General features: G+C 34.7%; 1 protein-coding gene across 13 annotated transcripts in view; it reads right to left on the bottom strand.

Annotated features, from left to right (window-relative positions):
• LOC100329046 (otoferlin) overlaps window positions 1-11,550 on the bottom strand; it is a 317,927-nt gene extending 306,377 nt beyond the window's left edge. For all 13 annotated transcript variants that reach the window (XM_085492732.1, XM_085492720.1, XM_085492731.1 and 10 more), the window contains exon 1: window positions 11,395-11,550. In XM_085492732.1, coding sequence (XP_085348858.1) covers window positions 11,395-11,473 — 79 coding nt within the window. In that variant the 5' untranslated portion in view covers window positions 11,474-11,550. The remainder of the gene's footprint in view (window positions 1-11,394) is intronic.
• Window positions 11,551-13,987: the final 2,437 nt, after the last annotated feature.

The following is a 13,987-nucleotide window of genomic DNA, read 5'->3' as shown; positions in this document are numbered from 1 at the left end:
GTACATGTATTGTCAACCAACCATACATGTATTGTCAACCAACCATATACATGTATTATCAACCAACCACATACATGTATTGTCAACCAACCACATACATGTATTGTCAACCAACCACATACATGTATTGTCAATCAACCACATACATGTATTGTCAACCAACCACATACATGTATTGTCAATCAACCACATACATGTATTGTCAATCAACAACATACATGTATTGTCAACCAACCACATACATGTATGGTCAACCAACCACATACATGTATTGTCAACCAACCACATACATGTATTGTCAACCAACCACATACATTGTACATGTATTGTCAACCAACCACATACATGTATTGTCAACCAACCACATACATTGTTCATGTATTGTCAACCAACCACATACATGTATTGTCAACCAACCACATACATGTATTGTCAACCAACCACATACATTGTACATGTATTGTCAACCAACCACATACATGTATTGTCAACCAACCACATACATTGTACATGTATTGTCAACCAACCACATACATGTATTGTCAACCAACCACATGTATTGTCAACCAACCACATACATTGTACATGTATTGTCAACCAACCACATACATGTATGGTCAACCAACCACATACATGTATTGTCAACCACCCACATACATGTATTGTCAACCAACCACATACATTGTACATGTGTTGTCAACCAACCACATACATGTATTGTCAACCAACCACATACATTGTACATGTATTGTCAACCAACCACATACATGTATTGTCAACCAACCACATACATGTATTGTCAACCAACCACATACATTGTACATGTATTGTCAACCAACCACATACATGTATTGTCAACCAATCACATACATTGTACATGTATTGTCAACCAACCACATACATGTATTGTCAACCAACCACATACATGTATTGTCAACCAACCACATACATTGTACATGTATTGTCAACCAACCACATACATGTATTGTCAACCAACCACATACATGTATTGTCAATCAACCATATACATGTATTGTCAACCAACCACATACATGTATTGTCAATCAACCACATACATGTATTGTCAACCAACCACATACATGTATTGTCAACCAACCACATACATGTATTGTCAACCAACCACATACATGTATTGTCAACCAACCACATACATGTATTGTCAATCAACCACATACATGTATTGTCAACCAACCACATACATGTATTGTCAACCAACCACATACATGTATTGTCAACCAACCACATACATGTATTGTCAATCAACCACATACATGTATTGTCAATCAACCACATACATGTATTGTCAATCAACCACATACATGTATTGTCAACCAACCATATACATGTATTGTCAACCAACCACATACATGTATTGTCAACCAACCACATACATGTATTGTCAACCACCCACATACATGTATTGTCAACCAACCACATACATTGTACATGTGTTGTCAACCAACCACATACATGTATTGTCAACCAACCACATACATTGTACATGTATTGTCAACCAACCACATACATGTATTGTCAACCAACCACATACATGTATTGTCAACCAACCACATACATTGTACATGTATTGTCAGCCAACCACATACATGTATTGTCAACCAATCACATACATTGTACATGTATTGTCAACCAACCACATACATGTATTGTCAACCAACCACATACATGTATTGTCAACCAACCACATACATGTATTGTCAACCAACCACATACATGTATTGTCAACCAACCACATACATGCGTTGTCAACCAACCACATACATGCGTTGTCAACCAACCACATACATGTATTGTCAACCAACCACATACATGTATTGTCAACCAACCACATACATGTGTTGTCAACCAACCACATACATGTATTGTCTACCAACCACATACATGAATTGTCAACCAAACACATACATGTATTGTCAACCAACCACATATATGTATTGTCAACCAACCACATACATGTATTGTCAATCAACCACATACATGTATTGTCAATCAACCACATACATGTATTGTCAACCAACCACATACATGTATTGTCAATCAACCACATACATTGTACATGTATTGTCAACCAACCACATACATGTATTGTCAACCAACCACATACATGTATTGTCAACCAACCACATACATGTATTGTCAACCAACCACATACATGTATTGTCAACCAACCACATACATGTATTGTCAACCAACCACATACATGTATTGTCAACCAACCACGTACATGTATTGTCAATCAACAACATACATGTATTGTCAACCAACCACATACATGTATTGTCAACCAAACACATACATGTATTGTCAATCAACCTCATACATGTATTGTCAACCAACCACATACATGTATTGTCAATCAACCACATACATTGTACATGTATTGTCAACCAACCATACATGTATTGTCAACCAACCATATACATGTATTATCAACCAACCACATACATGTATTGTCAACCAACCACATACATGTATTGTCAACCAACCACATACATGTATTGTCAATCAACCACATACATGTATTGTCAACCAACCACATACATGTATTGTCAATCAACCACATACATGTATTGTCAATCAACAACATACATGTATTGTCAACCAACCACATACATGTATGGTCAACCAACCACATACATGTATTGTCAACCAACCACATACATGTATTGTCAACCAACCACATACATTGTACATGTATTGTCAACCAACCACATACATGTATTGTCAACCAACCACATACATTGTTCATGTATTGTCAACCAACCACATACATGTATTGTCAACCAACCACATACATGTATTGTCAACCAACCACATACATTGTACATGTATTGTCAACCAACCACATACATGTATTGTCAACCAACCACATACATTGTACATGTATTGTCAACCAACCACATACATGTATTGTCAACCAACCACATGTATTGTCAACCAACCACATACATTGTACATGTATTGTCAACCAACCACATACATGTATGGTCAACCAACCACATACATGTATTGTCAACCACCCACATACATGTATTGTCAACCAACCACATACATTGTACATGTGTTGTCAACCAACCACATACATGTATTGTCAACCAACCACATACATTGTACATGTATTGTCAACCAACCACATACATGTATTGTCAACCAACCACATACATGTATTGTCAACCAACCACATACATTGTACATGTATTGTCAACCAACCACATACATGTATTGTCAACCAATCACATACATTGTACATGTATTGTCAACCAACCACATACATGTATTGTCAACCAACCACATACATGTATTGTCAACCAACCACATACATTGTACATGTATTGTCAACCAACCACATACATGTATTGTCAACCAACCACATACATGTATTGTCAATCAACCATATACATGTATTGTCAACCAACCACATACATGTATTGTCAATCAACCACATACATGTATTGTCAACCAACCACATACATGTATTGTCAACCAACCACATACATGTATTGTCAACCAACCACATACATTGTACATGTGTTGTCAACCAACCACATACATGTATTGTCAACCAACCACATACATTGTACATGTATTGTCAACCAACCACATACATGTATTGTCAACCAACCACATACATGTATTGTCAACCAACCACATACATTGTACATGTATTGTCAGCCAACCACATACATGTATTGTCAACCAACCACATACATGTGTTGTCAACCAACCACATACATGTATTGTCAACCAACCACATACATGAATTGTCAACCAAACACATACATGTATTGTCAACCAACCACATATATGTATTGTCAACCAACCACATACATGTATTGTCAATCAACCACATACATGTATTGTCAATCAACCACATACATGTATTGTCAACCAACCACATACATGTATTGTCAATCAACCACATACATTGTACATGTATTGTCAACCAACCACATACATGTATTGTCAACCAACCACATACATGTATTGTCAACCAACCACATACATGTATTGTCAACCAACCACATACATGTATTGTCAACCAACCACATACATGTATTGTCAACCAACCACATACATGTATTGTCAACCAACCACGTACATGTATTGTCAATCAACAACATACATGTATTGTCAACCAACCACATACATGTATTGTCAACCAAACACATACATGTATTGTCAATCAACCTCATACATGTATTGTCAACCAACCACATACATGTATTGTCAATCAACCACATACATTGTACATGTATTGTCAACCAACCATACATGTATTGTCAACCAACCATATACATGTATTATCAACCAACCACATACATGTATTGTCAACCAACCACATACATGTATTGTCAACCAACCACATACATGTATTGTCAATCAACCACATACATGTATTGTCAACCAACCACATACATGTATTGTCAATCAACCACATACATGTATTGTCAATCAACAACATACATGTATTGTCAACCAACCACATACATGTATGGTCAACCAACCACATACATGTATTGTCAACCAACCACATACATGTATTGTCAACCAACCACATACATTGTACATGTATTGTCAACCAACCACATACATGTATTGTCAACCAACCACATACATTGTTCATGTATTGTCAACCAACCACATACATGTATTGTCAACCAACCACATACATGTATTGTCAACCAACCACATACATTGTACATGTATTGTCAACCAACCACATACATGTATTGTCAACCAACCACATACATTGTACATGTATTGTCAACCAACCACATACATGTATTGTCAACCAACCACATGTATTGTCAACCAACCACATACATTGTACATGTATTGTCAACCAACCACATACATGTATGGTCAACCAACCACATACATGTATTGTCAACCACCCACATACATGTATTGTCAACCAACCACATACATTGTACATGTGTTGTCAACCAACCACATACATGTATTGTCAACCAACCACATACATTGTACATGTATTGTCAACCAACCACATACATGTATTGTCAACCAACCACATACATGTATTGTCAACCAACCACATACATTGTACATGTATTGTCAACCAACCACATACATGTATTGTCAACCAATCACATACATTGTACATGTATTGTCAACCAACCACATACATGTATTGTCAACCAACCACATATATGTATTGTCAACCAACCACATACATTGTACATGTATTGTCAACCAACCACATACATGTATTGTCAACCAACCACATACATGTATTGTCAATCAACCATATACATGTATTGTCAACCAACCACATACATGTATTGTCAATCAACCACATACATGTATTGTCAACCAACCACATACATGTATTGTCAACCAACCACATACATGTATTGTCAACCAACCACATACATGTATTGTCAACCAACCACATACATGTATTGTCAATCAACCACATACATGTATTGTCAACCAACCACATACATGTATTGTCAACCAACCACATACATGTATTGTCAACCAACCACATACATGTATTGTCAATCAACCACATACATGTATTGTCAATCAACCACATACATGTATTGTCAATCAACCACATACATGTATTGTCAACCAACCATATACATGTATTGTCAACCAACCACATACATGTATTGTCAACCAACCACATACATGTATTGTCAACCACCCACATACATGTATTGTCAACCAACCACATACATTGTACATGTGTTGTCAACCAACCACATACATGTATTGTCAACCAACCACATACATTGTACATGTATTGTCAACCAACCACATACATGTATTGTCAACCAACCACATACATGTATTGTCAACCAACCACATACATTGTACATGTATTGTCAGCCAACCACATACATGTATTGTCAACCAATCACATACATTGTACATGTATTGTCAACCAACCACATACATGTATTGTCAACCAACCACATACATGTATTGTCAACCAACCACATACATTGTACATGTATTGTCAACCAACCACATACATGTATTGTCAACCAACCACATACATGTATTGTCAATCAACCATATACATGTATTGTCAACCAACCACATACATGTATTGTCAATCAACCACATACATGTATTGTCAACCAACCACATACATGTATTGTCAACCAACCACATACATGTATTGTCAACCAACCACATACATGTATTGTCAACCAACCACATACATGTATTGTCAATCAACCACATACATGTATTGTCAACCAACCACATACATGTATTGTCAACCAACCACATACATGTATTGTCAACCAACCACATACATGTATTGTCAATCAACCACATACATGTATTGTCAATCAACCACATACATGTATTGTCAATCAACCACATACATGTATTGTCAACCAACCATATACATGTATTGTCAACCAACCACATACATGTATTGTCAACCAACCACATACATGTATTGTCAACCAACCACATACATGTATTGTCAATCAACCACATACATGTATTGTCAACCAACCACATACATGTATTGTCAACCAATCACATACATGTATTGTCAACCAACCACATACATGTATTGTCAATCAACCACATACATGTATTGTCAATCAACCACATACATGTATTGTCAATCAACCACATACATGTATTGTCAACCAACCATATACATGTATTGTCAACCAACCACATACATGTATTGTCAACCAACCACATACATGTATTGTCAACCAACCACATACATGTATTGTCAACCAACCACATACATGTATTGTCAATCAACCACATACATGTATTGTCAACCAACCACATACATGTATTGTCAACCAACCACATACATGTATTGTCAACCAACCACATACATGTATTGTCAACCAACCACATACATGTATTGTAAATTTTCATATATTCGACCCTTGACAATAACAAAATAGACTATGATGATGGTAAAGCCTACATATACCTTATATGTTCATTATCACAGCAGTAAAAGCAGAAACAATGTAATAAAAATTCTATTTTGAGTTACATATTACTAAGACATTTAAATCATTCTTTATATCAGGAAATGAAGGTGATGAAGACGACAGGTGGCAATGCCAGTCATCAACTCTAAATATATGCATACACTCACAACACCTGTCCTTGTTTGTATGTAATGATATTTTTGTGGAACATTCCTAGTTGAAAACTGAATTGGTGGTAAAAAGACATTAATGTCAGTATGTGCACATAAAGACCATGATGCATAATGCATGATGCAGGTAACCAAGCAACACTGTGGTGGGCAACCTAGCAACACAATGGCAGGCAACCTACATGTAGCAACACAGTGGTGGGCAACCTAGCAACACATTGGCAGGCAACCTAGCAACACTGGCAGGTAACATAGCAACACTGTGGTGGGCAACTTAACAACACTGTAGTGGGCAACCTAGCAACAATGTGGCAGGCAACCTAGCAACAATTTGGCAGGTAACCTAGCAACATTGTGGCAGGTAACCTAGCAACATTGCGGCAGGTAACCTAGCAACACTGCGGCAGGTAACCTAGCAACACTGCGGCAGGCAACCTAGCAACACTGTGGCACATGTACATTACATGACAAATATACAAATTAGACTCAGAAATTTAGAAATTGAAACAAGAATTACAAAAGATGATGGTTTACAGAACTATTCAGTCGGTCAACCAGACTAGGTATAAGTAAGTCTCAAAGATAACTTACATAAGCATGCATGTGATAATAAAAAGCAAATGGCTTGAATAATGTGACCTATACTGTTATATCCATGCAGTAATTTAATTGGTGATTTAAAATGGGCTACCTTTATAGACTGGAATAGTAAGAAGTCTAGGTAGACTTATATATGTGGGACCCCTTAGCTTACTAAAAAGAAACATTTACAACCAAAAAACCATGTAGAGCACATCCCTACCTATCCGAACCTCCCACAAAATGCCATCCCACTCCACCCCACCTCCCAAGTCTACCATTCAGTCATTTAATTGTTGATTTTTCATGTAATTCAGTTGTTGACTGATAATTTGCATTTTCTTCAAAATATTCTCTCTCACAAAGAGGCAATAAATGCAATGAACCATATTTTTATTTTTGAAAAATTAACAAATGTAAAATCATATATTTTACAAGCTTTATTAATTAATAATTATTGTTTTGCAATAATTATTATCATTTTTGAAAAAAACATCACATCAATGACTCAGAAAACACTTCTGTACAATTAAGTTCATTTGATTAAAGACTTTTGTAATTTAAGAATTGAAAGAAAGACAGATAAACGACAAAGAGGATTTTTTCTCTCATTGTACTTCGCCTTTAACATCCTTTACTAATATATTCAAGATGATCTATCAAACTGTGAATGAATACTAATTAATCAACTCGTCATGAGTAAAGCTGACTTAAGTCATTTTTAAGCACACAGTCAGTGTGAAAACATTCACTAGACAATATAGATAAAACATATTTTTAAAATATTATTAGTGTTGTGTTTCCTTTAAAAAAACAATGACAGAATATTATAACATACAAAATGTATACTATAATATATTGATTGCATATAGCTAAAAAAATTGAATTAAAATAGAATTTTTCAGAAAATAAAACTTTCCAGAATGTTATTTTTCTAATACAAGACCAAACAGGATAGAATTGAGTGTTTCATTGTCAGTTTTATACAGAGATGTAACATTGTCAACCGCTTCAATTTTGCAAGAGATAAAGTTTTGTAAATATCGCAAGTTTGTTTGAGTGTCACAACTTTAGCGGAATTTCTTCTTCAGGAACGGCATACAATCATCAAAACAACAGAAATTCCTAGCAGCCAAAATTAAGTGGTTTACAGAATTTCACTGATACATGTATGGTTTACAGAATTTCACTGATACATGTATGGTTTATTGTATGAACCAAATTCATAATCTTATCTGTGTTAATGTATGAATTATTATGTGTTAGCAAGTTATATTGGTTTCAATTCTGTTACCGTAGTAACATTTGTTTCATTTATTGCATCTGGATTTCATTGGCTGAATAGTTTATTAATTACAATTATATTTTTTGCATTTTAATTGTATAGTTTTTGTAATTGCCAACAGAAACTCTTTGGAAGTGCAATATGATAAACATAATTCTCATAGAGAAAAGTTTTGACAAAAAAAATCTATAGAGAAAGTTACTGCAAAAATATAATAATTGAACAAAAACTTGAAAAAAAGCAGCAAAAAAAAAAAAATAAAACATCTCGAAACCAAAATGATGGAAATGAGTAATCTGTATAGTAATACTACCCCCCCCCCTACTTTCTGGCGGCTAATCCCTTATTGTACATTTGTTGTTATTGATAGTAAGTTAAATAAAGAAAAATTTTATTTGAAAGGTTTGGCTGAAAATAAATAAAATAAAATAAACTACATAACCTGAACACCCACCCACCCCCACATATAAAACAATAAATGCTAGGCTACAGACAAAAAAATTCAATATTTTAACAGACTAGCAAATAGCTAGCGATGTGCACACAAAACCATCTGATATGTATACAGTAACAAAATGAAGTAAAAGCAAACACAATAATTACAATATTTTATGTCTCACAAAGCGTAACCTAATTTTTAAATATTGGAAAAATATTATTATCTTATAAAATCTGCAGAAGCCTGCATTATTTAAATATTAAAATATAACAATTTTTCATGCAAATTCATACTATACATAATTCTTATTAGTTTAATAATAAAAAAATGTTATGTATATTTATTTGCCATCAATTATGAAAAATAAAATCTATTCATCAGGGCTAAAATCAACATAAAAATGTGACATATTACAATAATTGGGCAATAATACGTAGTGCTAGTCATGTGACAAACACTCTCTACATACAGTTTCACACATATTGTTTTAACAATCACTAAATTTGTTATGTAACATTTTGCATAATAATTTTTTTAACTGTAATTAACAATAATTAATTTTTGATTAAGAAGTAATGATATTTCCTCAACAGGTGAATACATTTAGGTTCTTGTTTTTGTTTAGCACATTTTTTTTTAAAAATAATTAATGATTGAATGACCTTTCGGCAGATCTATATGACGCTTACTAGATATATCGTTACTTGTGGCTAAGGTAATGCCATTGTGTTGTGTCGATATAGCTATAGATAATACAACAAATCTATAGTCAGTCTCTGCACTCTGGGTTCAGTAATACAATGAAAAAATGAAATTACCCCAGGCTGAAATGGTAATTTCTTTTTCAAATTGATGTTCCGTTTTCCCATTATTGATATAATATTTTTTTTTTAATCATTTCTTACTAAATATTTCAGCAATTTCCTGTTTTTATTTTTTTAATAGTAACAGTGTACAGTGATACACAGTACATTCTAGACTCAGCCTCAATACACTATTACATGTATGTATTCATTTTGACAAAGAAACTATTAATTACGGAGATACGTTGTTTGAAATTAAAATAACAAGTTTTTAAAATATGCAGTAAAAGGTTGATATATTCCACCCCGGGGATAAAATCAGGGATTAGTGTGGATTTTCCTCAATCTCACCTAAATTACAAATTATGCAGATATGAGCCAAAAATATCAATGGTCTTATTCAACAAAAATGTTATATTTGACAATGTAATTGTTTCAGTATTAACATCAGGATATTGGATACAACTGAATGTCCGGTCATTGCCAATCTGGAGTGAACAAATTGGCATTTAAATGTTTTAAATATTTCAAAAGTTGCACAATTGTTGTGTTCGCCTACCTGCACAACTGGAAAGAAATACAAGGCGTGCGTTGTGACGTATGTGAATTCATTCTAAAAATACACCTACCTATGTTTACGCGTTCGTTTTTATTTATTGCGTATTGGTTGTCAAATGTCGTATGTGGGATATTAGTTTAAATTGTTGTCGACTACATGGACACGAATAAATACATTCAAGCGTAAATAGTTCTATCTCGTTTTCACAATATTGCTATTCATTGCCTTTACTGAACGACTCACGGCACACACGAGTGGCTATGCGGGCATGACTTCGAAGATTGAAATAAAACCGAGATAGTAATACGAAATCATTCGTCTGTCTATGTGAATAAAACTTATATAGTGTACTCTTGAAGTCAAGCACACCTGTAAGACGTGTGAACGATGTCAAGACTAACAACCACAAGTGGACCAAGTGCGATCGGTCCCCCAGCTGATCACATAACTCTCCCATGGTCCGGAAAGCGAAAGCAACATAAACACACACAGCGGCTAGCTAACTTGAACACGGATAAGTCCCGCCACCAAACAATGCGCATATCTCCACATACAACCTGTATTACTTACCTCGAAAAGTGACTCTTCCTTGTCTATCGTATCGTCCTTTCAAAAACTGGGCATTCTGGAGGTGTAATACAAGAGCCATTTTGCGACGATCGCGATAAGGTTACATCCGTCCGACCGGTTTAGGTTTTTCTTCTCCCAAATGACATGTAGGTACTTATTTGCATATTAATACTAGAAGGCGTCCGGGGGGTACGCTCCTATAAATATTCGGCACGAGTTGTGTCCGTTGACGTGCTGCCTCGTATTTCACAACCGATTTCACAGGTGTATTTCAGTAATTCAAATATATGCAAAAATTAACTGGAAATAAACGTCCATTTAATTGTGCCTATTAAAACGAAATTTTATTGTAATGGAAAAATACCCGTTAGTGGACGTGTTTTATAGTAATTCATAAACATAAGCATCGAGAAAATATTCAATTGAGTATAGAACAACTATATGGGGTACTGTAATTAATTATTAAAATAGACGATCACGACAGTATTATCATCACAGCGTGAGTGTTATACCCCGATGTCAAATGGAATAGTCCAATCGTATTGACAAACGCATTCCCCTGTCGGACGATATATTGGGATCGTGTTCTAATATTACATGTCTTCTGAAACAATAAATTCCATTTGTCCCTTTATGATATCGTTTTGATATGTTAAAAATAGTTCCGACAGGAAATTAACGACATCGCCGTTCCTTATTCATGCATCTGTTGTGACGTCATCTGTGCTTTCTTGAATTATTGATGGTTTTTGCAAGAAACGAATTAGTGTTAGGCTGTTACAACCAGCGGATACACCCATCCACCTACGAGTAACGCCACAATGTAAATACGCTGACACATAAGCTGCACATCCTGATCGTTCACGGTTACCTGATCGCCCACCCCAAATTTACGACAAATCATTCAAATCTATTGCTAACTGTAATACAAATAAAACAATTAAGAAACTACTCGCCAGTAAAGTAACTATTTAGTCCGTGACATCGTGTTGCCATGCCTACGCAATTTGACGAAACACCTGCTCATACCACAATTCAAACGATTGTATTTATTTATTTATTTATTTACTAAATAATATTTGTTTATTTCAGCATAAAAGTCGAATAACTTTGTCTCGGAGGCCTTTTTTTTTATTTAAATTCATCTTGGTATCAATTATAATTTTATAAATTAAAATACTAGTATAGCTTCAAGTTCACTGGTATTGAACTCCACATATCAACCCCGCCTCGCCCTGTTGAAGATTCAACATTCGGGTATTAGTGTCAGATACCGTAACACGTAGCAGTTCTAACCCATAAATACTAGAGGGTGGCTATCGTAATTTTGAAGTCAATATATTATTAACTTATGTCATTTAAATGCATTATTTAAGCAATAATGAATCCCCCGGGGAAGAGACGCGATAATGTTTTTGGCTTCGCCTCGCGCATTATTTTGCTATAGACCTTTCTTTTCACCCAATATGGCGCTGTGAGGATTCATTTTTGTTGTTGTAAATAGCCAATATCAGAATTAAACAAATGTATATTAAATTGTTTGTTTTCTTTCTGTGAGATGACTATACTTGAGAATAGAGATTTACATTATCGTTTGATAATGTAAAGCTGTGTTTTCATTAAAAAAAATGTCACCGGTCAAAAGTGATAAAATCTCCAATACGTCATATAGTACAATTATACTATATAGAAATAGATAATACCTATCAATATCTATCACTTTTAGATAAAATAAAATCCGTGACCAATAGAGACCATCGCCACAATAACAATCGAGATCTACTGCATAACCCACCCGGCATCCCTCTGAGTGATTTGAACATCAATCAAACAAATATCAATACACCCGTGTTTACATCTTCGCGTGAATATCCTCTAATTTAAATATTAAAAATACAGTAACATTTATCTGCTATCCAAACATAATTAGATTCATCGTCTATATTGATGTATAGTAGTATACTATCATAGCCATGTCTGAATAACCAGTATTACTTGTAGCACCATGGTTGTCTTGAATTGACCAATGATCGTTCTAAAATTTCCCTAGTTATATGCCGTAACGGAATTACGGCCTGGTATATGAGTTCGGAGTACCAACAACGCAGTATACTTTGCAGCAAATGAACCACAAAATAAGCTATCAGGGATTGGTATTACGTGACTTGTACGACTCACCTCTTTCATTAAGACTTCAATTACAACGTTTACCAGATTCCTCACCAGTTCATTAGTTAATTGAAATTAGTCAAATTAAAAAACGTCCTGGCCACGAACGAAAGTATGGGTGAAATAGTCAATTGATTGTGTTTGAAATCATACTGTTTACTTCTTTCAAGAGTTACTCACATGTTACTAGTAATTTTAACAAAGTACATGGCAAATAATGTTTTGTTTCTCATTTTCGCGGTCATATCTATTTCAGTGGGACAAGAGACTTCATAGTTTTAATTCTTTGTTCGTAAAAGCTTACAATAATATAACGTAACTTGGCTGTACTTTTTACGGTTTTATTTATCTATAAGTTATAGTTTAAAAAGTAAACTTTTGGTCATTATTTCAAATGTGTGGCGGCGAATGCCGCTGTGATTTA

The sequence above is a fragment of the Saccoglossus kowalevskii genome, chromosome 18 (genome assembly GCF_978046115.1).
Source record: "Saccoglossus kowalevskii chromosome 18, keSacKowa6.1, whole genome shotgun sequence".
NCBI classification, from domain to species: domain Eukaryota; kingdom Metazoa; phylum Hemichordata; class Enteropneusta; family Harrimaniidae; genus Saccoglossus; species Saccoglossus kowalevskii.
Note: the sequence above shows the minus strand (reverse complement) of the source record. Positions and strands in the feature narration are given on the sequence as shown.